Source organism: Nilaparvata lugens, chromosome 10, assembly GCF_014356525.2.
Source record: "Nilaparvata lugens isolate BPH chromosome 10, ASM1435652v1, whole genome shotgun sequence".
NCBI classification, from domain to species: Eukaryota; Metazoa; Arthropoda; class Insecta; order Hemiptera; family Delphacidae; genus Nilaparvata; species Nilaparvata lugens.
The window spans coordinates 38,786,708-38,814,252 of record NC_052513.1 but is presented as its reverse complement, the minus strand read 5'-3'; the positions used below and the strand labels follow the sequence as shown (position 1 = coordinate 38,814,252).

Here is a 27,545-nt window from a genome sequence, read left to right as displayed (position 1 = left end):
GTATTGTGTTTTAGTTGTGAATCTTTTGACCCTTAAATCTTTGATTTGATTTGATATTTTGACAATTTCAATAATGAGGAATTATCATTTTTTCATGATTGAATACTTTGTGCACATACTGTATTATAATTTTGAAACGTTCAATCATCCGAAATCTCTTATTGTTGAATTTTGAAGATTCAAGATTACAGTAATAATGGTTACAGCTACTGAAAAGTAATTCATAGTAATTTCATTTTAAAGCTGCGTTTGGGCTTATCATACACATGATGAACATATGTGTTTATCAAGTTACGTTCAATCTAATAGAATCTATAAAGAGTGAGTTATTAAAATTTTGTTGATAACTTTGGTGTAAACGCAGCTAGAGTGTCACGGCATTTACAGCACGTTATTAAGTGATTTAAACGGAAAACATATTAACACTAATAAGAGAAGAGAGAGACTTGAAAGAAGAAAGAAATAAATAGATATTCATTTGATTAGTCCACGTTATCAATTACAAAGATTTGATGTTATATGAACATTTAGTTCCTTTCTGATAACTCATCTGCCTGAGATTTATACCTTTTTGAATACTAGTTCCAAAGCTAATAATACCTGCCAATGAATTAATCAATCTTATTGTCAAGCTATTTTCCTCACTATATCATGAAAATTGAGTTTGCTAATCATTTTGTGAATTTTCCTCAACCTGTGTAGTAGAATTGTGACAGCAAAATCGATTATATTTTTAAACTGTATACCGTATGCATAGGCCTATTCACTCATAGACAAAAAAAAAAAAAAAAAAAAAATTGGAAACATTAAAAAGAGTCATAACTTCTTTTATTAACATTTTCATGAATAAATTGAACTATGCTCATGATTACATTCAAATCATGTGCTCATGATCACATTCAATATTCATCTGCACATGATTTTATAGAATACATGTTTTCATGACCACATTGAATATATTTGCTCATGATTACATTGATACATGTTCAAAGTAATGGTTTAAAAGATTGAATTTTGAACATTGACTTATCTCTTACATCAATAAAAGAATTATAATAAAACGTGACACAATTTTATACATCTGAATGATGAAAACAAAATAAAATATCACCAAGAAAATACATGTTCAAAGTATCAAATATATAATTAAAAAGAAAAAACTACTGAGACATGAAGCAGATATGAAAAATGAACCTCTTAACAATGTTAGTAATGTATTGTAAAATCGTTTCCTGGTGGCTCGAAACCTACCTAAAACTGTAGGTATCTCTCATTATCATCCGCCTCATTACCCACGCACAAGCCTAGAGCTCACCCTCAGCAAAAAAATGTTATTCTATGTAGGTGTGATTTGAAGGAAGACCTTCAAGTAATAATTTTCAAATATAATAGATTTTTGTGCGTGAATGTAACAGGACTTAATATGTAACCGAGAACAACGTGAAAATAAATTAGAACAGTGAAGTAATTGTTGAAGTGTGTGAATTTTCACAAAAAAACTATGTAATAGATAAAACAGCGACTATGTAAGAGTGTAGTGTAATGTGTTCACTTCAATTTGTCACCTAGCGGCTCGAGATTACATCACGGTAAGCTATTTCAAAATTTTCATGGAAATTTGTATTTTCAATTTTTATTGTAGATTGTGAGCGAAATTGGTGTTTTATGTGTTCTGGGATCAGTTAAACAATGATGAAATTGAATTTAACAGTTATAAAATAACGTCAGATTTTTTTAATCGGAATTGTAGATGCGGGATAATTTCACGGTTTTGTGATGAACATCGTTGATTCTACAAATTTGATGCAAATTAATATCGAGAACAGTTGATTTGTGGGCGAAATTAATGCTTTAAGTGTGTTAAGGCAATACCTACTATTACTACAGGCCTCACAACTAATTAATAACGTCATAACATGTAGATTGATTCTTCCTAGATCGTAGTAGTTTATACTAGTTTATCAATGTAACTTTTGTTACTGTATCAATTTTTTATTGGATGGAATACTACATAAATTTCAGATTAAAGAAATCTGTATTTTATTAAATATATATTTTATTGAAATAAAAACACTTTATTCCACAAATGCAATAATTTATCCATACTTTCAGCTTGATAGACATAGGCTTACTCGATTTAGTGATAGAGCTATAGATAAATTCATCTCAACCAAAAATACTCAATGATAACCTGTATCAGAATCAAAGGAGAGGTAAATCAAAGATAAACCAAATTAGATATAACTCTTTTTTTAGGAAATAGGCTCCCCCAAACTTGAACACAATAAATCTGTGGTACAAAGAAATCCATCAGGAGAATGTTTTCCAGTTAGGTGAAACCTTTAATATAAGGATGTTATGGACAGTTCCAACACTTGGCTTTTACTTTTTAATTTATTAGTTAAAAAGTTCTTTCACACACTTTATTTACACTGTTCTTCCACACTCTCATTACACTGTTATTTCACATTTTATTTACACTGTTCTTTCACACTTCAATTAAATTTTCCACTCACACTTTATTTACACTGCTCTTCCACACTTCATGTAAACCGTTGTTTTGTAGAATTGAAGTTCTTTCTTCTCATCGTTCGTATCCATTTTCGTTCAAAGTTTCATCTTTCGAAAAAGAAAATACCGTACGGAAACTTTTGGAGTCTTGTTATAATTCCCGCAACAATTATATGTACACAACAGTATCCCATGATTTAAAACCCCAAATTCATTATTACTTTTTACAAACGAATATTAGAAGAATGATAAACAAACCATATTCATTGGTATGGAAGACCGTGAAAATTGAATTTGTAATTCCAATTTTGTTGATTACCATATGAGATGTGATAACAAGCATCAGCGCTCTTATTTCGCATGCTTACCGCCAGTAGATCATCGATGATCTTCATGTGATGACGTCATAGTTTATTAGAAATCAGTTGTGGGGCCTGAAGTAATAGTAGGTATTGGTTAAGGTCAGTTATACGGGAATAGAATTAAATTGAACAATCGGTAAATAAGATTTGTTGATTGGTCTCAATAAATGGATTCAATAAATGGACTCAATAAATTGGTCTCATCATCTTCCCGTCTCTGTGATCCATATTTATTGATTCTTGATTAAATTTATCTATTATTCATTCAATTCTTCTACATAAGAACAAAATCAAATGAATGATTGGGAGAGAATCAACAGGATAAACCCAAAACTGCTTCTTCTCCCTTATTTTACTAGTCAATTCACTCCAGATTATAATATTATAATGAATTGAACTGAATATGTTACGGTATCATTTCGTGTAGTTATTACTGTTGAAAAAAAGTTATTGGAAAATATGGGTTGATAGTAGGGACGAAGAAATTCCGAACAGTGAGTAACGCCTAATTGAAAAGAAGATAAAGAAGAAGAAGAAGAAGAAGAATTTATTACTAAATCAATAAAAAAATATTTTCTTGATTTTCAACAAGAATGAACCGTTAATATTTCATCAGATATACCGGTACCAGCTTTAATTTCTAGAAGGCAGTGGCAAGGCAGAGAGTCAGTAACGCTGTTATCCCATTCTAATCTGCCCTTCAGATTCCCTTCAATCCTTCCCCTTATACAAAATCCCTCAAACACTTGGAGACACATGCAAAACTAACCCTTTCCAATAAAGTTGTATCCAACCCTCAGAAGCTGCCCCAAACTTATGTCATCTGAGAACTATAGTGACATATATATAGTTAGTTGATAGCTATATCGAACTATAGTGACATATATAGTTGCTACCTATATTGAACTATAGTGACATATATAGTTGCTACCTATATTGAACTATAGTGACATATATAGTTGCTACCTATATTGAACTATAGTGACATATATAGTTGCTACCTATATTGAACTATAGTGACATATATAGTTGCTACCTATATTGAACTATAGTGAACTTTAGTTGCACCTCAATTTGACAGCTCTGGTTGAATGAGAGGTCTTAGTGAGAATCACAAGGAATTCTGCAGTTTAAAGAGAATCTTACCACATAGTGTAATCTGAAAGTCAAGGTTTAAAATGTCAGCATTAGTTAAATGGGAAGCCTTGGTGCTATTTAGAAAGAATTCTGACAGTTAAAAGTGAATTTCACTATAAAGATACCCTGAAACTCAAGGTTTAAAATGTCAGTATTAGTTAAATGAGACGCCTTGGTGATATTTACAAGGGACTCTGACAGATGAAAGTGAATGTCACTCCAGATACCCTCAAACTTAGGGTTATTCCTGAACCCTTCCTTTCACAGGGTGTTCCGTTAGAACGAGACAGAGATCCCTGGACGAAGTTTTACCAATAATCGATGAAGCTGCTTCTCAAGAGAACGATTTAAGGTTCACTTCAAACAGTCAGAATTCCTTGTTTGATCACGTGATAGCGTCCCATTCAACCAATACTGATGGAGGTGGATTTCAGTGGAGAAGATATATGTTTGACGGCCGTGCCTTTAAATTTGTGGTTGACGCTTTTGGTCAAAGTTTGAGGGAAGCTTTCACTTTGCATGGATGACAGTTTTAGGATTTGATGGTTAGCCCGTAAGCTTCCAAAATGTTTGAGTTGACCAACAGGTTTTGGCTTAGAAAAGGATCTCTTCAGATTGGATCTTTTTATTTATTTGAATTCCTATAAATAAATAATAATGTCTTTGACTTCAGTTTGTGATGATACACAATATTAAGTTTTATTAAAAAAACGTTTAATCTAAAGAGTAGAATTTTTTAAAATAGAAATACTAAGAAATTGTCAAAAGCCACAGATTTATTGATACTTAGAAAGACTAGTTTCGGTTGTTACACCATTGTCAATCTCTGATAAACAGTTTATAGTTTATAACAACCGAAACCGGTTTTTCTAAGTATCAATAAATCTGTGGTTTTTGACAATTTCTTAGTATTTTCATTTAATATGAATAATTACCACGATATCAACTTCTCAACTACACAAAAAGTGGAATTTTTTATTAAATTTTAGCGTTATCAGTTCCTTACTTTTATTTAGAATATACTATATATTATATTATTTAGAAAGATACTGTATGTATCGATGTATAAATAAATAAATAATAATAGTAGTTTGTACAAAAAAAAATTGATAAGAGATATCACATCCCAGGTAATTCAACCCATGTGAATTCAAAATTAAAATTTCTGGTTTAAGTTTTGTATTATTCTTGGGCTAAAATTTGGACTCAAAGTGAAACTGTAACCTTGTTTCAGAACTTAAATATTTTTCAAAATATTGCAACATTTTTGGACTGTATAGCCAGCTACAAACACATCGATTTTTGTACGTACGATTTTTTGCGTCCTTATAAATTCCTTTAGATTAAACAGATTATGTCAAACAGTGATGATGTTTGTCAATTTCCGTTTAATCTGGTAGAATTCATAAGGACGCCAAAAAATCGAACGACCAAAAATCGATTTGTGTGTAACTGGCTTACTTGTTGCTCATTTCCTATAATATTTTATATCGGGGGACCGAGCTCCGCTCGGGAGTTGATAGGCATAGGAATGGAAAATTGAAAAGGAAAAAATCATAAAGTCATACTTGAAAATATAGTATTTGCTTGAGAATAACCAGTATGTACTGTCCAATAACAACTTTCATATTATACAGAATGGATCTGAAATGATGACCTCTGAAGTTTGAAGGTGAGAGTTGAAAGAATGTTGCAATAGAAAGTTTAAACTGAATTCAATCAGCTGGTGGCTTAAACTCAAAATGAAACAAATAATGTTTGTCAAGTTCCGTTTAATCTGGTAGAATTCATAAGAAAGGCATAAAATCCAACGTCCAAAAATTGATTTGTGTATAACTGGTTTACTTGTTGATCATTTCCTATAATATATAAAATAAAATAAAATAAATCATTTTTTTCAAAAAATCTATTGAATTATTTTCATAAATTTGATAGAAAATAATATTATAAAAAATGAATATGAATATGACTATGATAACACTAAGATAATTTAATCCAATTATTTGATCTAATCTTATATTATTATTTGAAATCCGCATTGTTGAGATAGGTTATAAATAATTTCAAACCAAGCTTACCAAAAAATTGCAAATCAGGCTCCTGCGCATGCGCTGCGTCTAGGCGAGAGTTAAGCCGCGTTTACACCGGAGTTGGCAACCAATGATTGCCGACATTTATCGGCAATTTTGAGTTGCACGCATTAAAACAACTGCAACTCGCATTGCCAACCGTAGTTGGAGACCGATTTTGCGAGTTGGCAATCGAAATTTGGTTTTCCGACCGGAGTCGGTAAAGATCAAAGGCGGTTGCCAACCCCGGTTGGCAATGCGAGTTGCAGCGCTAACTTCAGTTGCAACTTGAGTCTGCAACTACCCCGCTACCCCTCCCGCCTGTTGGCTCCACGTGGTCGCTAGCTATAATGTAAGCGCTATACATTACTCAAGCTAAGCTATAGCCTATATTTCTTAAGCTATAGAGTTTCTTTGTTTGATTTGGAGTTTTTTTGATGTATACATTTATTTCTAATTTTATGAATTGTGTTACTTTGGAACATTAACTTAACTTTGTGTTCATATTTTATTAACAAGTCACTACCAGGTTGCAACTTTTTTGTCTAGATCTATTAACTAGATTTATTAACAATTAACTTTTGTCTAGATTTATTTAACTCAGTGCACAACGTAAACAAATAAAAGGTATCTAAAAATAACAATATTTAGTAATTTTCTTTCTTTGCTCACCTGTATGTTATCCTTCAGGAAACCTATAACAGCCTCACAAACCTCTGGCACTAAAATAGATATCGCACTTTTGGAAACTTTAAACAAATAACTGAGACTAGTATAAGAGTCGCCACTCGCCAAAAAGCGCAATGTAATAGCCAATCTTTCTCGCACTGGAATTGCTTTCCTGTAGTTAGTATCCTGTTTACTAATTATGTGTCCAATACCAACAATTAAACTTTCAAAATCGTCACTTGACATTCTTAAAAAGTTTTTTACACTGCCATCGCATCTCAATTCTCCCATCAAAGGATCTGTATCATCTCGATTTAAATCATTTAAAAGATCGCTGCCGCTATACTTTGCTCTTGCCTGCAATGAAGGTCGAACCCAGTATCTTCTCGGTTTTCTACATTTTGATAAAATAACACACGCTGCCTTCAGCACTCGACATTCTACATACTGTCTGATTTTCTACATACTGTAAAGTTTAGTTGCAAGTTGCAGGTTGCAGACCTAAAAACAAACTATGTGCCCAGGTTGCAAGTACAAGTTGCAGACTTCCATCGGCAACTAGCGTCTGCAATCGAAATTGGCAATTTTTTATTGCCAACTCCGGTGTAAACGCGGCTTTAGTAATTAAACAGCTTTGCAGCCCATTTGATATCATCAGCTGGCCTCCTTCTTCTTCTTTTTCTTGTTCTTCTTCTTCTTATTCTCCTTCTTCTTTTTCTTCTCCTTCCTCTCTTTTTTTCCTTCTTCTCTTTCTTCTCCTTCTTCTCTTTCTAAGCCGAGAATATTGTAACGTTTCACACGTGATCAGCTGATTGAAACAGATTGTATAAAAATGCCGGGCCATACAGCTGGAATAATCAATTGGGAGTAATTTTGAAATTTTCAAATGTGCCGCCAAGCGCCGTTACCATGGCAACCGGTGAACGGCACGCGACAGCCATGAAGAGTCTACCGGCCAGCACGTTAGCACGTCGCCTGTCGTAGCTTGTCAAATCTAGACGTTGACCTCTGTCTTTGTTTTGGATCAGTCGCGTCGCGAATTTCAAGTGGAACTGACTTCTATGTCGTCGCGCTCGTGAATTTTGCAGTTCCAACGAATATTTCCAGTATGTAGTGGCTCGTTAATGGATCAGGAAGTTAATGTGAGTATTGTATCTTTGATGTAAAGAGTGATTTTTAATCGTTATCCAAATTTATAACCATAATGAACTCCGAAAATCTATTTTAAAAATCTATCAATATTTCTAAAGTTTTTAATTTATTGTTATACATTCTGTGATTCATTTAGAGTATAAAATCAACCTTCAAAATTCAAAATTCTAAATCATCATTCCTGGACCGAAAATAAACATTAACAACATTAACATTTTATCAAAATTTTTGGAGAGAAATAGTACAGGCTCAGCCTAGTTTTTCCTCCAATGTCATAATTGTAGTATGATTATAGTATTTTATACAATAAATGAATTATAATGGTATCTAATTATAATTAATTCTACTCACAAAGGGTTACCAACTACAGCAACCAGCTGTAGATTTGTATAGCTACAAACATTGCGAGTTAGATAACCAACTCAGAAATTATCTTGTATTCGTGTAGTTTCAAGGATATCAGATGTGTGGTTGTAGATATTCGAGTGGTTTATTATACCTGATCTTCAACGATAACCTGAAAATGATTGGCTCATGGGGCTGACTCAATTATCTGTTGCCAAACTTTGAGACGGATTCCCAGATTATCAGTACCAGAGTCAGTAAAATTCCCGATGATTTCTTATTTGAATATCGCCACTGAGCATAGAGAATTAAGGAATAGACAAAAGCTAGTAGTTCTGTGAACAGTAGACCTCACGCAGTATTCTCATCCACAAGTACCTGATGTCACTTGTTTTAAATCTCTCTATCTGATGAAAATTATTTTTTTACAATGAAAAATATTATAATTTCTCCAGCATTATTCAGTTCATTTGTTTATTTTCAATCACCTTTTAAATTCGTTTTTTAATGTGAGAATATTGATACTAATGGGCACGCATTAGTATATATTGAAACTAAAGACCTTAAAGCTGCGATTAGACCAAAGTTATTAACAAAATGTTAATACGGTAACTCAATCCTTATAGATTATATTAGATTGAACATAACTTATCATACATATGATGAAGATGTGTATTGTCAACTTCCGTTCAATCTAATAGAATCTATAAGGATTAAGTTATTAACATTTTGTTAATAGCTTTGGTGTAAACCCAGCTTAAAGATGCATACCTCTTTAAGGTCTTTGATTGAAACTATAGACCTTATGGAAATACAGCAATAGACTGGCTTCTCCACTCATCTGTGTAATCACTTGTCAGCTGATTTATGATGAATAATTCTATAGTCTGATTTTTACTCTAATATTGGCGTATGAAGGAGGCTTCTTTTTCCTTTTATATTATCCTTGAAATGCAAAATATCCAAAAACCTTGTATATACGTCGACGCGAAATTAAAAAAGGAACATACCTGTCAAATTTAATGAAAATCTATTACCGCGTTTCGCCGTAAATGCACAACATATAAACATATAAACAATTGAACATTCAAACATTTAAACATTCAAACATTGAGAGAAATGCCAAACCGTCGACTTGAATCTTAGACCTCACTTCGCTCGGTCAATTATACAAACTGAAGTCTCTATAAATAGACACATTCATGGTCTATCCTTTTCTATATTATGTAGATGGGACCTACATACGTTTCAACCCCCTCTATACATAGGTACACAAAGTCAACCCTTCCCTTGAGAGAAGTACACCTGTATAACGTAATAGTACTTCACCGTATACAGGGTCATTGTATCTGTACAGGGCCACTATATCTGTAGGGTACTGTATATTCAGGGTCATTCTACGTACAGGGTGACTGTATCTATACAGGGCTACTATATCTACAGGGTCATTTTACGTACTGGGTGGCTGTATCTATATAGGGCTACTATATATGTAGGGTACTCTATCTATATCTAGGGTCATCTCACGTACTTTAGCGTGAACAATTATCTATATAGGGGTTAGTATCTATATACACCTACTTCAGCGTATGCAAGTTATCTACCGTATATCTGTATCAGGTGTATTTCACGTACTTTAACGTAAACACGTATCTATATAGGGGTAAGTTTACCTACTCCAGCATATACGAGTATCTATATAGAGGTTATTTTACGTTGAAAACGGTATATTTATGTGCTGTGAATGCATTCGTTAGTGGATTAAATCAGTTGGCCGTTCCCAATGGCTTATTCAGTCCTTTGGGAACATTCTCATCACGTATAGATGTTTGCCATTTATGCCTGGATTCACTTTGAACGGTCAGCGTTGGTCGAATGGGTAGCATTGGTCAAATTCTCAAGTAATGCTGAAAGTTGGATGTGGAACTGCTTGTAATGACAGCGGTGAAATTCGCTTAAAACTGTCAGGATGTTCTATGGATAACGTGGATGCTGCTCGTTCATTCAATGCTGACAGGTGTCATCTCACATACGAAATCCTCTCTCGCTATTGATGGTCAGTGAGTGAAATAGACTGCATTTAAATAGAGAAAGAGTCAGGATGAGTGGGAGGTAGAGCGATTGAAAGAAATAAAAAAAGAGAGAATGTGTGGCAGGTCGAGCGATTGAGAGAAATGAAGAAAGAGAGAAATGGTTGAGTCAGTTGAGCAGTTGCACACACATCGATTTTTGAACGTACGATTTTTTGCCGTCCTTATAAATTCTATTAGATTAAACAGATGGTTTCAAACAGATTATGTTTGTCAAGTTCCGTTCAATCTGATAGAATTCATAAGGACGGGAAAAAATCGTACGTCCAAAAATCGATGTCTGTGTAAAGTCATTTACACACACATCAATTTTTGTTCGTACGATTTTTTGCCGTCCTTATAAATTCTTTTAGATTAAACAGGTGATGTCAAACAGATCATGTTTGTCAAGTTCCGTTCAATCTGATAGAGTTCTTAAGGTCGGAAAAAATCGTACATCCAAAATAAATCGATGTCTGTGTAAGAAAGAAATGGTCATTCATTATGCATGTAGTCAATGGATTTTCAAATCACTTCTCCAGTGTCCCGATGAAGAGTGAAGACTGATTCTAGATCATAGCAATAGGAAAAACAAAGATTGATTGTTGAGTGTTAATAATTGATTGATTTTATGTCTCTATTTGGGCGGAGTTAGGACTCCAGGCCCTCTCTGCCACACAAACCTAAAGCCCTGCACACAAACATCGATTACTGTTCGTACGATATTTTGCCGTCCTAATGAATTCTATCAGATTAAACGGAGCTTGACAATAGTATATTTCGCACCTAGAGCAGAAAATGAGATTTTTCCGGCTCGAAATGTTCAATTATATGGGAGGTTGAGTTTATACTTTTTTATTCTCTCAAATGACAATAAGATTATATTATTATAAATGTTTTAATTATTTAATAATGAACACAAATAATGAAAAGTTTTTTGATCAGCTGTTTTTTGATCACCTTTCTTAGTTCCATGTTAGCGGCTGGAAAGGGTACTTTTTCCGGCCTAGGCCGGAAAGAAACCTGTTCTGACGTCAGACGAGAGTCGTCTGCAAACAATGTCTTTCAGATCTAAGTAGGGACTGGAAAACAGCTGATTTCTGTGCAGTATGGCGAAAACATCATATTTTTGAAATCATTTGTTTAATGTGATATAATTTATAAGTACAGAAAAATATCGTTCGAACAAAAATCGATGTGTGTTTAGCTAGCCTAACAGTCAGGGAGAAAGAGAGACAGAGATAGGTGAACATTTCAGAACTAAATTTCTCATAACCATATTTGGGATTATAAGGTGTCAATTCTAGTCTTGACCAATGACAGTAAAGCTCAACCATCATTGGTCAACAGCTATACTCCGTGCAAATCTTCTTCAGACTTGGAGGAATTTGCAGCGCAGAGAAATGGAGGGAGATCAGCCAATTGCAGTGATGGATTGAGTCATAGGTAGAAGTCTAGTTGTCAATTTGTCGAATAAAGTCAGTCGAGTCTGTGATTGCAGAGAGGAAACTTCCTAAATTTAACATGAGCGCTTGAATACTCACTGGAAATTAGAGAACGCTGGCCGATACACAACGGCAACATAGCAGCCGTTGTATCCCTGCTGCTGTATGCCTTCTCTGCTGCGCATGTCTATCCCAAGTCGGAAGTTAATTTGAACAAAGTATAATGGCCAATCGTAGAGCTCCACCCATACTATATTATATTATTCGGTTGATATCACAATCGGTGATTATAGAATGTACATTCTATACATAGTAAATTCTATACTCACTGACAATAATAAAACCAATACTAATATATAAGCGTACAGTTACAAGATACTCCATAAAATAAACTGTTACATCATTTATTAGGAGAAAATTCACAAGAAAAAAGAAGTTAATAGCAATTTCTATTGAAAGCTTTCAGCTTTTCAGTGTACCATGAAATGTTCACTACGAGAGTGCACTAGACCTAGACAAAACAAATTGCAATCGATGAAACTTTTCTACTCAGACTATTGAAAAAAGCAAATTAATCCTAGGGTCATTCGTCTCCTTTCTGTCTTCTCTCTCTGCCTCAATCTCTCTCTTTCTCTGTCTCACTATCAATCACTCTCTCTCACTCTGTCACACTCTCAATCTGTCTCCCTAACACTCTCTCTCGCCGTCTCTCACTTCCTCACACTCTCTGTCACACTCTCAATCTGTCTCCCTATCACTCTCTCTCTCTCGCCGTCTCTCACTTCCTCTTTCTCTCTCACTCACTGTGTCTGTCTCTCTCTCTCTCTTTCTCACGAAATTTTCTCTTTTCCTTTCTATTTATCAAACTAGTTTTTTCTCTCTGGAAGCCATTGAAAGTTCCAATCAATCAAAAAGGTCAGCTTCGTTGGAGGGGAGTAGTAAACAAATAATGATTAAAAAGCAATAAACTAAAGCGAAAGCATAAAATAAAATCGATGAAGGGATTCTTGGCCAATTATTCTGATTTGAAAGTATTTACCCTCGTACCTTCCATGTTTCTTGGATTTTGTAAACGTGGTTAAATTGATTGGAGAATGAACAGCAGGTTGGTGGTTCCTGAAAACTACGTTTATTCATTCCATTCTCTATAAGTACTACTCCACGTAGTGAAGTACTTTTTCGTAGCATCGGATTTTTCCTGTAAACTACGTTTATTTACTCTATTCTATTCACTACTCCTCTAAATGAATTAATTGTATCCTTGAATTGTAATTTTATTAATAGTTAAAATTTGAATTAATAATAATTAGTAATTTTACACCTTGGGAGGTGTCAAACCAGAGTGGTAATAGTTTAAAATCAATTTTATGATTTTACCAATATTGATATCATCTGTTTCAAAAATGTTCAACTTCACCAGAAGTGGATAAATCAGCCCACTGTGATGCCCTGTTTCACCAACCGTGGCACATGGTTAAAGTCTATCCTACGGAAGTGTCAGCATAAATTCGTTCCACCAACACCAGTTACTTGGACTGTGCAGTATACTTATACATAATGTCCAGCTCTTACACTCTCACCAAGCCAAAACAGTAATAATAGACAGTAATCGGCTTCACTTAATAAAATATCTGCTTGAAATTTAGAACATAAACTATCTTGGGTTATATTCTTATGCTATTTTTATTCTACGGTTTTGTATCCTGCGAGACAGTGGCGCCATTTCACCAAACTGCTAGGGGGGGGGGCAAAAACCAAGATTGATGAGGGGGGGAAGGAATAGCCCCAAAGGATAGAGGGTCCTGGGTTTCACCCCATAAATGTAGTCTAACATTCGAAGATGTTATTTTCTTCTTCTTTTTTTTCCAGTTTTATACAAACGTGATTGAAGTATCAATACAAACATGTACATTATTAGTTATTAAATAATGAAATATAGGCCTACAGAGAAATATAGCCCTAAAGTAGGAATACACTGAAACAGATGTCTTAAAAATCATGGAAACAGATAAATTTTTCTTTTACAATGACAATTTCAACTATTTCATTGGGGATCATATTCTAATTGGAAAATAGCTTCCAGTTAGAAAGCTAGAGGAACATTATGCTGTTCCCATAATTCTGACCAACTCTGTACATACATTTTTGATTGTGCCCTTTCTTTTGCTTTCACTGTGACATCTTGCAACTTGTTAATTCTCACGTTGAAATTCATGCAATAACCCACTTATTGTGCCCTCATCAAAAATTGCAGCCATTTAAGCTTCAACTATACCACAGAGAATAAAATATTCTTTATAACTCCGTACCCGTATCCATGCTTTCAAGGCAATTTTGCTACATTGTTGATACTGTAGAAGGAATTATACTACTGCTGTTTAAAAAAAGTGTTAAATCAGTATGAGATTCCAAGGATTTGTGTAGATAGACCACAATTTTCATTATTCATCTGATCCTTGGGGGGGGGGGCTAAGTTCCCCCCCTGCCGCCCCTAAATGGCGCCACTGTGCGAGATCAACACCTATCACAAAAACAGCAATCACTCCCAAAAGACTTTGAAGACATCACACTGAATAACATAATAACCTCATTATCCACGGTAACTTGACTAAAAGTAGAGATAGCTGACAGACAGACAGGCAGGTAACAGGCAAGCATCTTCAGCCTCTCAAGGGCTAAGCGTTACTTAAGTAGGGAGGGCATACTTAAGGACGGTTCAAAGTTGTGATACACTTGTAAGTCTCATCGAAAGATGAGAGGGAAGGAGCAGCTGTGTTAATTAGAGAGGCTCAATGTCACTTGATGCTTCTGTTGTATGGGGTGTTAATAACTGGGGTTGAAAAAGGGCAGGGGAGGGTTCTATGACGTCACAGGGTGGCATCAATCCTATCAAATGGTAATCACAACTACAGTAACTATTTAGATATAGTTATATAGTTATTGTATTCACAACCGCACCACTGTTAGGGGATTTGTTGTATAATTGGTGAGTGGGCGACTGAATTCACCACTAACTGTCAGCATTGAGTGGATGTTGTTTATGAGGGATTCTAAACAGTTTGAAGTGGTCTTACAATAGTTTCCAAGTTAGTCCCCTGGACCTTACATTCTCTGCTATGGTATCAGGTGGGTGGTGAGTGTAATTATCAACAGTCAGTACTGTTTGCATGGGGAATATTGATGTTATTTACAAGGGATGCTGCCAGAGTAAGGTGGAACCGATTTCGTCCGAACAAGCACCGGCCGAAAACTACCGAACTCGTCCGAACGATCCCCCAACAAAGAAAGCTATAGATGCTCGTCTATTGCAACAGGTTCATACGTCCGTCTCCGGCTGAACGGTCGTCTCCGGCCGATCAAATTTTTCGATCCGAATTGAATGGGATTTTCCGGCTCTAACCGGCCGAACTAACTAGTCGAGCTGAGACAACAACTAGTGTTCCTAGCCTAAAATTGTTTCACAGTCTTTTTTGTTTTTGTTTTTTGAAGTTGTTCTGTTTTATAAAGTTGTAACTATGGACAATGAAAAGTTAATAAGTTTGGTTCAAGAGCATTTTCCATTGTGGGATATGCAAGACAAAAGATATCATCGTCGTGATGTTCAAAGGAATCTGTGGACAAAGATCAACTTCACTCAAGTATTCCATTGATATGAATGAAAATTATCCATTTATCATCTTTATAAGTATTCAAAATACTTTAAAAAGTATTTCTAAACAATCTTATCTGAAGGTAAGATTATTGTAATGAACAACTTATTTAGTGGGTATTTGTTTATCCAATTTCCAAAATCTCAATATAATCTTTGTGACAAATTTTGGTGGCTATGATAGTAGTTAATTCAATATTTATCCAATATTCAATAGTTCAGCCACTACTGAACTAGACTGAAGTAAACGGTTCCAATTGACGGCCATATTCGGCCGAATTAACGGCCGGCAGATTCGTCCGATACAACGGTCGAACGGATCGGTTGAATACGGTTCCAGTGAGGCTAAAGTGATCTCACTACAGTCTCCAAGTGGATACTGTACCTTAGATTCTCTGCTATTGTATCAGGTGGGTGATGAGTATAATTAATATAAACTGTCAGTATATTGTTTTAATATGAAGCATTGGTGTTATTCATAAGGAACGCTGGCATTTTGAAGATAATTCGTAATCTTATTCAAATATTTGCTTCAAGATACGAGACAAATGCTGTTAAAACGATGGCAAGGTTGAGTCTCTCTATTCTCTATTATTAATGTTTAGGGTTTCCTCATAACTTCATACTTTATCTCATTATTCATCTCTAAGGCGGACTCCCACATCTCTATTCATTATTCATCTCTATTAAGGCGAACTCCCACATGAGACGAACTCCGGTGAGACGAGGTGAACTCCGTCATCAGTGACGGTGAACGAGTCCGGTACAGTGAGAATAACATCCCGATAAGTTCTAAATGTAGCTTAATTATCTGAATTTGGGAGAGGAATAACGCAAGGTTACATTATTTTTCCTCTCTCTATAATATTATTCTAATGATGTACTTGTAAGAAATAAAAAATACTCTTTTTGTTAAACTATTCCTACCCATAAATGTGGATGTGACATGAATAAAACTGTTTTTTCAATTATGAAAAAATTCCACAATATCAATTCTCATTCAAAAAATTCTATCGAAGATGCCAGACGAGCAGTTCAAGTGAAACTATATTTTAATATTAAATGAAATGATGGAATAGCAGAAAGAAATATTTGTTTCAACAAAAAGTCTTTAGTGCCAAAATATGTGTCTATGAAAACGAGAAGCAACTTTAATTCAGCCAAAATTGTCTCTCGGAATGCGGAGAAATCTTGGGTAGCATCAGAACTGAGATCATGGTTTTAGGTTGGGGACAGTATAGGATTTTACTCATAATCTATATAAATATAAAAGCGAAATGGCACTCACTCACTCACTCGCAGAACTAAAAATCTACCGGACCAAAAACGTTCAAATTTGGTAGGTATGTTCAGTTGGCCCTTTAGAGGCGCACTAAAGAAGGATTTGGAACAATTTCCAAAGATCGCCCAAAATCTGCGTTTTTCCAGCGGTTTTTAGCGTTGTCTCAGCTTTATCGTGAACAAATGAACAGAAAATAATGTTCAAATTTAGTACAGGAGCTCAGCTAGAGTGTAATAATGTTGTGTTAGAAGGAATCTGAAATAACGCGAAAGATACGCCCAAAATCGCGTTTTTTTGCGTTTTTTCAGTTCTTTCATCAAGTAATGGACAGAATATGTTCAAATTTGGTACAGAGGTTTTGCTAGGGTCTAAAAATTTTGTGGTGAGGTGACTTTAATATTTCATCAAAGATACGCCGAAAATCAGCGTTTTTCCAACTTTTTTATCAGTTTTTTGCGTTTTTCTCAGTACTTTGACTTTCTGATGGAATGAAGCATGCTCAAATGAAAATCAGGCGAGCGAAGCGAGCCCGCTGATCTCATTTTTGGACGATCCAGTCGGGGTCCAGGCTAGACGGATATGGCGAGCGAAACGAGCCTGACGGCTAGTAACTATATAAATCTACATAAATGGGGATGTGACAAGAATATAAATGTGTTTTTTCAATGATTCCTACCCAATCGAGTTAGTATGCATAGTACCACAAGAACTCATAGGAATAAAAATAACACGTTAACTGATGTGTAAGGATCCAGCTTTATTCTGTTATAATGGCAGTGGAGAAAGATAGGACAACAGTTTTGCCAATTCTCGGCCTTGCCACTGCCTTCTATAGAGGATAGCTGATACCGGTATATCTTATGTGATATTAACTGTTCATTCTTGTTTTTAAATAATGTGCTAAATTTACCTGCCAAAGGGTCTCGCAGTTGTATTGTTCTCGCTTGACCGTTCCATGCTTCCATTTAGACAGATTTTACCCGTTTCATCGTTTCTTCATGTAATAATATTCTCCTTTTTTAAAATGTATGAATTAAGGGCTACTTTTTTGTATTTGTGAAATAGAATTATATCATAATCCTTATTTAGAGAGTTTGACAAATTTACGACAGAACTTGAGTTTCTGGCCTAGGCCCGACTTAACATTAAATGTGCCTTCTCAATGCTTGCTACCATCGGACTCCCGTTCAGAACCTATTTCACACCTCACGATGGTGTGATCACAGAAACTAGTAGTTACATTACAATTAATTGTATTCTTGTTTTACTATTTTATTAATTTTAAAGAGTACTATAAACATATAATGAATAATATCCTCCTATTCAATTACGGTATCTTATTATTTTATCAGTTATTCCTCTTTATCAATCAAGGATAATGGGATATTATAATTTTATCACTCATTCTGAAGTTTTCTTAGTCATTTTATCAGTCTCAGTGATCTTCCTCACATCTGGCAGCGTCTATGAAAAATTGCTGCTATAGTGCGGTCCACGTTATAATGACAGTATTTGATCAACTTTAGTTTTGCTATCCTTGTCTATCATTCGACAAAGCCGGTGGTACTATCCTTTTCTAGGTCCACAACGATGACAATAATTGTCAAAACATAATTATTATGTTTTTGACGGTGTAGAAATATAATTAATTAATGCAGAGAATTGGCATCGCTATTCTTCTATCTTTATCTACTGCCATTATAACGTGGACCACACTATAGTATAGTTCTGAAACCATGATTGTATTCAACTGATCTAATATTCAAAGGCAGAATAAAGTTCATTTTAATTTTCATCCCCCTGAAACAGTACAGTATGTTGTTAGTCATAAAGCTCAAATCCCATAAAAACGACACATCATTAAAATTCATACAACCTCCTCCAACCACTTGAAAATTTTATGAGATCTACGAATTTATCAAGCATTTAATTGCATAATTTTATACACTTGGCGTACTACTTTATTACGTACACAACCTGTGCATTCTTACTGATAGTGTTACCCCATGAACTCTGCTGCATAATTTTATGCACTATTTTATTACTGGTGCATTCTGCCCCAGAATATTTACAAGTATCGCCATTGTTGCATCCCTCAACGTAGTTCCAGTTTTTAGAAAAATATTATAGCCCATATATTCCTAAATGATATTCCCTTGCTACCCTGTGAAGCTGGTATAAAAATAAAAAATTATCTTATTCTGTAATCACTACTTATTTAGACTACACTAGTTTGTTTTGCAAGGCATTTAATTCTCTGATAACAAAAATATTTTTTTCCTTCATCTTCTTCTTCTTCTTTTTTTTCTTCTTCTTCTTCTTCTTCTTCTTCTTCTTCTTCTTCTTCTTCTTCTTCTTCTTCGTTTTCTTCTTCTTCTTCTTCTTCTTCTTCTTCTTCTTCTTCTTCTTCTTCTTCTTCTTCTTCTTCTTCTTCTTCTCTTCTTCTTCTTCTTCTTCTTCTTCTTCTTCTTCTTCGTCTTCTTCTTCTTCTTCTTCTTCTTCTCTTCTTCTTCTCTTCTTCTTCTTCTTCTTCTCTTCTTCTTCGTTCTTCTTCTTCTTCTTCTTCTTCTTCTCTCTTCTTCTTCTTCTTCTTCTCCTGTCTTCTTCTTCTTCTTCTTCTTCTTCTTCTTCTCTTCTTCTTCTTCTTCTTCTTCTTCTTCCTTCTTCTTCTTCTCTTCTATCTCTTCTCTTCTTCTTCTTCTTCTTCTCTTCTTTTTTTTTTCTTCTTCTTCTTCTTCTTCCTCTTTCTTCTTCTTCTTCTTCCTTCTCTTCTTCTTCTTCTTCTTCCTTCTTCTTCTTCTTCTTCTTCTTCTTCTTCTTGGTGATATAATAATCACTTCAACTATGCCGTATTTTTATCATGGTTGTTGTTCAGTATTATTTCTCATGATTGTAGTGTGTACGCTCCGCCCACTATTGGCGTGTCTTGTCTCGGCCAATGACAGACTGTAACCTTGAGAGTTCGACCAGCCACCAAACATATGGCTCTATACATTTTGCTGCTTAATTTTTGAGCTTCCGATCACTAGAAATTGATAATGGTGTAGCAGTCGTTACCATATTTAGTTTCTCAATTTTTCAATGAATGAAAATTGTGAGAGTTCCACCAATGCTCCCCTCCACTAGTATTTGAAATTTTTGTAGAAATCGTTACCATTTATATCTAGTTTCTTCATTTTCCAATAAATAATAATTATCTTGAATTCCAAGTTGCTATACTTGTGTTTTACTAGTTTGTTTAATAAGTGTGGACATTATTTCAATTATCGAATTAACAATCAAAATCAGTAGGCTAGTTAATTACAATTTACTCAATGATAATATTTTAGCACAAAATCACCTTTACTAGAACACAGATAGGAAAATACTCACACTACATTCTAAAAGTTCAATTACTGTCTATTATTTATCAATTACCAAACACTTAAAGCAGTGAAATTGCTCTGAAATTACTCCCAATCTAGTTTAAAACAATTTAAAACCTCGACATTACCATTGATGTTCCATAAAGCTTGAATACGAATACTTTGGAAATTGAATTTTGTAAGCTATCTATTATGTGAAGAGAATTGAGTGCCTATTAACAGCTTCTCTCTCGGTCACTCACTCTTTCTCTCTCACACTCACTCTTCTCTCTCTTACTCTCTTTCACCCTTTTACTCTCTCACACCTTCTTCCTCTCTCAATTACTATCTATTTTTTTAATGTGATTCATCAAGCGCTCCCTGTGTCTCACTCTCTCTTCACTACTCTACTCACTTTCTTCCTTTCTCTCACCCTTATCCACGTTTTACAAATTCTTCACGCAGATTTGCTCTCCTTTTTCACATTAAATTGGTTCTCCTTCTTACTCACACTTTTTATTACATCTTCTTCCTCTTTCACGATCTCTCTCTGTCTCTCACTTTCTCTCTCTCCTTCTCTGTCAGTCTCTCTCTCGACCACTCTTTTTCTGTCTCTGACTTTCTCTCACTGCCAATTTGTCTGTCTCCCACACTATTTCACCAGCTCTGTCTTTCTCTCTCACTCTCTACCCGTCTTTCTATTTTAACATACATAAATAAAGAACTCTAATCTAATCTCTCTGTCTGTCTCACACACGCTGTGTCACTCTCTCTCTTTCTCTTACTTACATGAGTAAAGAACTTTAATCTAATCTCTCTCTATCTCTAGTGCATTTTCCATCAGAGGTTTTGACGGCATCAGAATGACGGAAATTACAACTTTCAGTGGTTGCGCAAAAACTGTAATGATTTATCCAGAGGAGCTATTAAATTTTTCAAAAATGTAGTAAACTACAAAAACAGAGAATGGTGGTAAACTGAACGTTGTTTGGAAAATAATAATATGTTCCACATACGATAATAGTTTAAACCAGAAACAAACGAACATCGTCTATTCTCTCGGGTTTAAACTGACATCTTATCAACAAACTCAATTACACACTAACTATATGCTATTTTTAATGTAGTAATTTTTCAAAAAATATCGAACTTTGTTCTCATGAAACTAGAATTAGACTATAGTGAGGTCCACGTTATAATGGCAGTGGAGAAAGAAAGGAGAAAAACGTTGCTGATCCTCTGTCTTGTCAATGCCTTCTGTATACGGTACCTGATACAGGTGTATTGATGTAATATTAACTGTTCATTCTCGTTTAAAATAATCAATTATATTTCATTAAACTAGAAATTATATTTTTCAATAATTTCATAATGGATTTTCATAATTAAGATGAAATATTACGTCAATTAGTTATCATTGTTTGATTGATTGATTGAGTAATTTATTTATGTAGATTATAATATATACTGGCTTCTACACTTATATAAAATAGCTTACAGTACAGCAAAACATTATAGATGAATTTACATAATATAGATAAGGGAAATAATTATTGAACTGTATATGATAGAAAAGCAATTTGTAATATAATAACTATAGATAATTATATGGTTACGCATCTACATAAACTGGCGGAGCTTTGGACATATCAATGTCCATTCTTCGGAAAGAATATTAAAAATATCTTTCCCACTAACTCTCCACCAAGAGTTAAGAGACGTTAAGATACGATCTGGCAACAGAGCAAAGCGGGAAAGAGATAGCTCTATCCGCTTTGTTGAATGATAGACAAGGGTGGCAATACCATTGCTAATAAAAAACACTACCACTATAACGTGGACCTCACTATACACGGTGTAGAATAGTAGATAAGAGTGTAATGCATTATTTTTTCCTATTACAGTCAGATTCACTTAATTTTGTCAGCATTACTTATGAATAGCATCAATGCTTCTCATTCAACCACTGCTGACAGTTTAAAGTGTATCTCACTTTAGATTTTTGGTTAGTAGGCTATAACATAATTAAGGAGGGAATTGATGGTGTATTAGTATAGAAAGCTGCTTTCAATATATTTTTCGACGCCAACAAAAGGGTAAATGGTGTGGAATAATAGTATTGAAAGCTTTTAAGAGTGTGATTAAATTATTTTTCGAAAAAAAAATAGAATTATGTCATGTGTTCACCATTGCGATCCGTATGACGGCGACTAGTGAGTATATAGAGTGTCTGATAAGTCACTCCCTATTTTTAACTATTATATAAAAGCGAAATGGCACTCACTCACTGACTGACTGACTGACTGATTGACTGACTGACTGACTGACTCACTCACTCACTCGCAGAACTAAAAATCTACCGGACCAAAAACGTTCAAATTTGGTAGGTATGTTCAGTTGGCCCTTTAGAGGCGCACTAAGAAATCTTTTGGCAATATTTAAACTCTAAGGGTTGTTTTTAAGGGTTTAAAGTTTGTCTTTAAGCATGTATATTCTTCTTCTCACAATTCTCAATTATAATGAAATTTCCATATCATATGTTACTATAGAACTATAATCCAGATAGAGTACCTCTTGAAACAGTTGTTAATGCAACTAAATTAATAATTTTGTCAGGTGGCATTAAGTTGAGTTGACTTTGTTAGGTTGCACCAAGTGAAGATTTAAATGCATTTATCGCGGAAAAATTGATTGGGCACTGCTACTTCAATCCTGGGAATATTATAGCCTGGGACGTGTAGTCTGGACCCCCGACTAGATTGTCCCAACATATGATAAAAATTCTCAAATGAAAAATGCAGGCGAGCGAAGCGAGCCTGCTGATCTCATTCCTGGACGACCCAGTCGGGGGTCCAGGGGGCGGAGCCCCCTTGCTAGACGGATATGGCGAGCGAAGCGAGCCTGACGGCAAGTACAACTATAATTTCTTTATTTATTAACCAATTTATTAGAACTAGATTTATTAGATAGAGCCTTAGGCCATTAGGAAGAAGTATTGGTAGACCTAGGAAGAGATGGACGCCGGAACAGTCTTGAAAAGCCTAATCCATGACGACGATGATGATGATGATGATGAAATTGATGATGATGAAGATTATGATTATAGTTCCGATTGTTGCGCCAATATCAATCTGAGAGCAGCAAATTAGAGAACGTAAAGCAGCAGGATATATGAAACTTGAAAGGGATTCACGAACATTAGAGAGTACTGAAATTGAGGATCATTTACACTGAATTGCTTGAAATATCATATCCACTTAGCTTAAGAGCGCAAATTGATTTTCACCTAAGTCCTTGAGATGCGGCCACTTTCACATTGTAACATCACGCACGAATAATACAACACTATCATAACAAAACGTATAACAGCAATTGTACGAATTGGAAGATTCCATATCTCTTCTTCTCTTCTTCTTCTCTTCTTCTTCTTCTTCTTCTTTCTTCTCTTCTTCTTCTTCTTCTTCTCTTTCTTCTTCTTCTTCTTCTTCTTCTTCTTCTTATTCTTTCTTCTTCTTCTTCTTTTGCTTCTTCTCTTCTTCTTCTTCTTCTTCTTCGATTCTTCTCTTCTTCTTCTTCTTCTCTTCTTCTTCTTCTTCTTTCTTCTGTTCTTGCTTCTTCTTCTCTCTTCTTTTTCTTCTTTTCTTCTTCTTCTTCTTCTTCTTCTTCGTCTTCCTTCTCTCTTCTTCTTCTTTCTTCTTCTTCTTCTTCTTCTTCGTCTTCTTCTTGCTTCTTCTTTCTTCTTCTTCTTCTTCTTCTTGTCTTCTCTTCTTCTTCTTCTTCTCTTTTCTTCTTCTTCTTCTCTTCTTCTTATTCTTCTTATTCTTCTTCTCTTCTTCTTCTTCTTCTCTTCTTCTTATTCTTCTCTTCTTCTTCTTCTTGCTCTTCGTCTTCTTCTTCTTATTCGTCTTCTTCTTCTTTCTTCTTCTTCTTCTTCTTCTCTTTTCTTCTTCTCTCTTCGTTCTTCTTTTCTTCTTCGCTACAGTCACCGTCAGTGAGTATAGAATTTACATTTGATCATTTACATAGAATTTACATGGTGTTAGAACTACATTTTTGTTAGATAGAGCACTCGTTGAGGTTATGTTTAACAACAATTTTCATTTATTCCAGTTTAAAAATGCCCCCTCTCTTGACTGTGGAAGAAAGAGCCAACATAGCAGCTCTTTATTAGGTCTGGGGATCTGTGGTGCGAGTACAAAGGTCGTAGAGGGCTGAACGAGGGATCCATGCAACACTGGATGCAAAAACACCGAGATCTCTCTTAAGGCTTGTTTCACACTCATCCGGTTCGGTTCGTTTTCGGCAAATTCCGATAAGTGTGAAACGCTAATTCGATTGAATTCGGTACCGAATAGAAACCGCATAGAACGAACGCCCACTGATCTAATAATTCCATCAGTTTCAATTCGTTGCTAGCGAGAGGCTACTTTCACACACTTTCGGTTTGGTTCTGTTCGTTTCGTTTTCGGCAAATTCCGATAAGTGTGAAACGATGATTCGGTTTGAATTCGGTACTGAATAGCAACCGCATAGCACCGAACGCCCCCTCGACACGAATAGGTTTCATCATATTCGAATTCGTTGTTAGGGAAACAGGAAAAACAAAGTCTTTTAAACACGCTTACCTTTTTGTTTTTATTTTAACCTGATATCGTGATTATCTGTTTCAAAATTTTCCAAGTCAAAATCATATGGTCAATTCATTTCTGTTAGTTCACAGGAACCTCTCTTCCTCAATGAATAGTTTGCTAAAAAAATATGAAAGATATAAATAATTAGAACTCAGGGAGAATTTTTTTTTCCACGAATATTACATGATTTCATCAATTGAGAGAAGAAGAGATGATGTTTGTATACCATGTGTCAAAACAAGGAACAACTTTTCAATTTAAGAAAGAAATCTCTCTGAACATTCAAAATTAACATAATCAAAAAGAAACTATTCAAATAAATTCACAATTTTTAATCAACTTTAAAATTTTGTTGTTCAAGAATATTAACATCTTACAATTTAACACCAGCTGTTATATTTAAATATACCTGCATGAACTGTGAAAATCAAAACACAGCTGTGTTTGAGAAGAAAATACCTAATTGGAACCGTACGAATTAAAACCTGACATGTATGAAAGCCTCATTCGTTTTCGGTAACGAACCGAACCGAATGAAACCGAATGCGTGTGAAGCTAGCCTAAGATTCGTTGCAACAGAGTAATGTGAAAGACCACTTTCACGTGATCCTTAACTCATTGATTTCTTAAGCTGCGTACACATATACGCTCTTCCAACCCGCACCGAGCACGCTCCTCCCTCGTACCGCCCTCGTTCCTCCATCGAACCACAGACGCACCGCCCACGCACCCATCATGAACGTTACGAAAGATGTTAGATCTTCTTGCGCTCCCCGGTCGATCATCAATCGCTCTGCTGGAGTGACGTTCGGTTGCGGAGCAGAGCGAAAGTCTACGCACCTTTAGGGCTCCTCATGAACATTTCACGAACTCTGTCAACATTCTCTGCTGTCCTTGACGTTGATGGTCTTCCTGATCGTCTTGCATCTGCGAGACTCCCTGTTGTTAGTAATTCGAAATGGCAATTTTCAACAGTTTTTGCATCCAGTGTTGCATGGATCCCTTGTCCTGCCCTCCACCACCTTTGTACTCGCATCACAGATCCCCAGACATCATAACGAGCTGCTATTTTGGCTCTTTCTTCCATAGTCAAGAGAGGGGGCATTTTTGAACCAACACAAATGAAAGTTAGTGTTAAACACGAATGAAAATTAGTTTTAAACACAACCTCAAGGAGTGCTCTATCCAACAAATGTAGTTCGAACAAATTTGGTTCATAAATAAAGAAATTATAGCTGTAAAAAATAGGGAGTGACTTATCAGACACCTGTAGAATGCAATTCTATATGCTCATTCTGAATGTAAATTATATACTCACTGACAGCGACTGGAGCGGGAAGAAGAAGAAGATCTCTCAATCTGTACGTTTGCTGTAATTCAATAACTCAAACCAGAAATTTGATCAACTCATGAAATATAAATGTTTGTATGATATCAGTAGACAATAATGAATACATATTTTGAAATATTTCTTTCATCAAAAATACCAGCCAACAAATATTTTACATCTGTGATTCAAATCTGAAACGCGCGAACTGGAGTCAGCCATTGTTGATAGTCGGCCAGCTGATAATTGTTACAACTTTTGCCGCCGATAGATAGCGCAATCGACAGTGCCAACCCTTAGACCAGTAGTTATAGAATAGACACGGGCCATTGTATATTCATACTGAAAGTCGATGAAGCCAACATCTACTGCCAAATCCACCCTTCTTGACGTCACAACAGTGACGTCACGCATCGTAAAGAAATTATAGAAAACTTTTTTGAGTTAGTTGTGTAAGTGTTTGTGGTGTTTAACTCACATTTTTGTTATTCAATGTATTGTTGTTAGCTTGGTTGTGACGTCAAGATGTGTGGATTTGGCAGTAGATGTTGGCTTCAGAGTCTAGACTTCCCCAGCGTGTCTATTCTATTACTGGTCTAAGATTTTAGGTTATGTTGTAATAAAGAAAACATCATCACCAATAACGTGAGTTATTAAAACTATTTAATTTGCAGTTTCTATAAAAATGTAGGTGGAGGAAAAATGTTGTGTACATCACGAGTGAAAAAGTATTTTGTAAGAGTAAATTGTAGCAATTTGAATAGTTATCAAAGCAACTTTTTTTTTGCTGTGCTGGAGTTTAATATTTTTGTGCATGGGTACTGTCACTAATGATGATGAACCCCAATAAAAAAGATCAGAATAATCCGAACTAATAAACCTCAATCCGTATACAGCTCATTCATTATTCATGCAGGACTTGATGCGAGAACAAAAAAATGGCCGACTCAGCTCTCTGTGGTAGCCTATTAGTAATTTTTCTGACATGAATATGAAATCTCGCGGCTAGGTTGGCATTTCTGGAATACGTGTCCAGACTTCCCTATGGTGAGAGATAAACTTTCAACTGTCAGCTGTTCCTTATAAATAACAGTGATGGTTCCCATTTCACCGATGCTGACAAGTTCAAGTGAGTCTCTTTATAGTGAGAAAACTTGAATGTCAGAATTTTCTATACATTGCACCATAAACTTCTCATTCAACAAATTCTGACAGTTTTAAGTGACTCACAGTATACTAAGATAAACTTCCAACTGTCAGTATTCCTCATGTATATCACCATTGGCTTCCCGTTCAATCCATGCTGACAGATTTCAGTGAGTATCTTAATAGGGAGAAAACTGAACTGTCAGTATTTTCTATACATTGCACCATAAACTTCTCATTCAACAAATTCTGACAGTTTTAAGTGACTCACAGTATACTGAAATATACTTCCAACTGTCAGTAATCCTCATGTATATCACCATTGGCTTCCCATTTAACCAATGCTGTCAGTTTAAAGTGAATTTGACTAATATAGAGGCGAAGACCAGCAGTAAACAAAAAGCAGC

At 35.1% G+C, this 27,545-nt stretch overlaps 1 protein-coding gene across 4 annotated transcripts in view; it reads left to right on the top strand.

Annotated features, from left to right (window-relative positions):
• LOC111053224 (potassium voltage-gated channel subfamily H member 8) overlaps positions 1 to 27,545 on the top strand; it is a 322,102-nt gene that overhangs the window by 1,649 nt on the left and 292,908 nt on the right. The window contains exon 2 of one of the 4 annotated variants that reach the window (XM_039436822.1): positions 1,345 to 1,589. Coding sequence is in view for 1 of the 4 variants with exons in the window: in XM_039436818.1 (XP_039292752.1) it covers positions 7,873 to 7,890 (18 nt within the window). In the remaining 3 variants the exon portion in view is untranslated. Of the gene's footprint in view, positions 1 to 1,344; positions 1,590 to 7,764; positions 7,891 to 27,545 lie in introns of those variants that run through there. The other 3 variants (XM_039436819.1, XM_039436820.1, XM_039436818.1) reach the window with 3 other exon arrangements.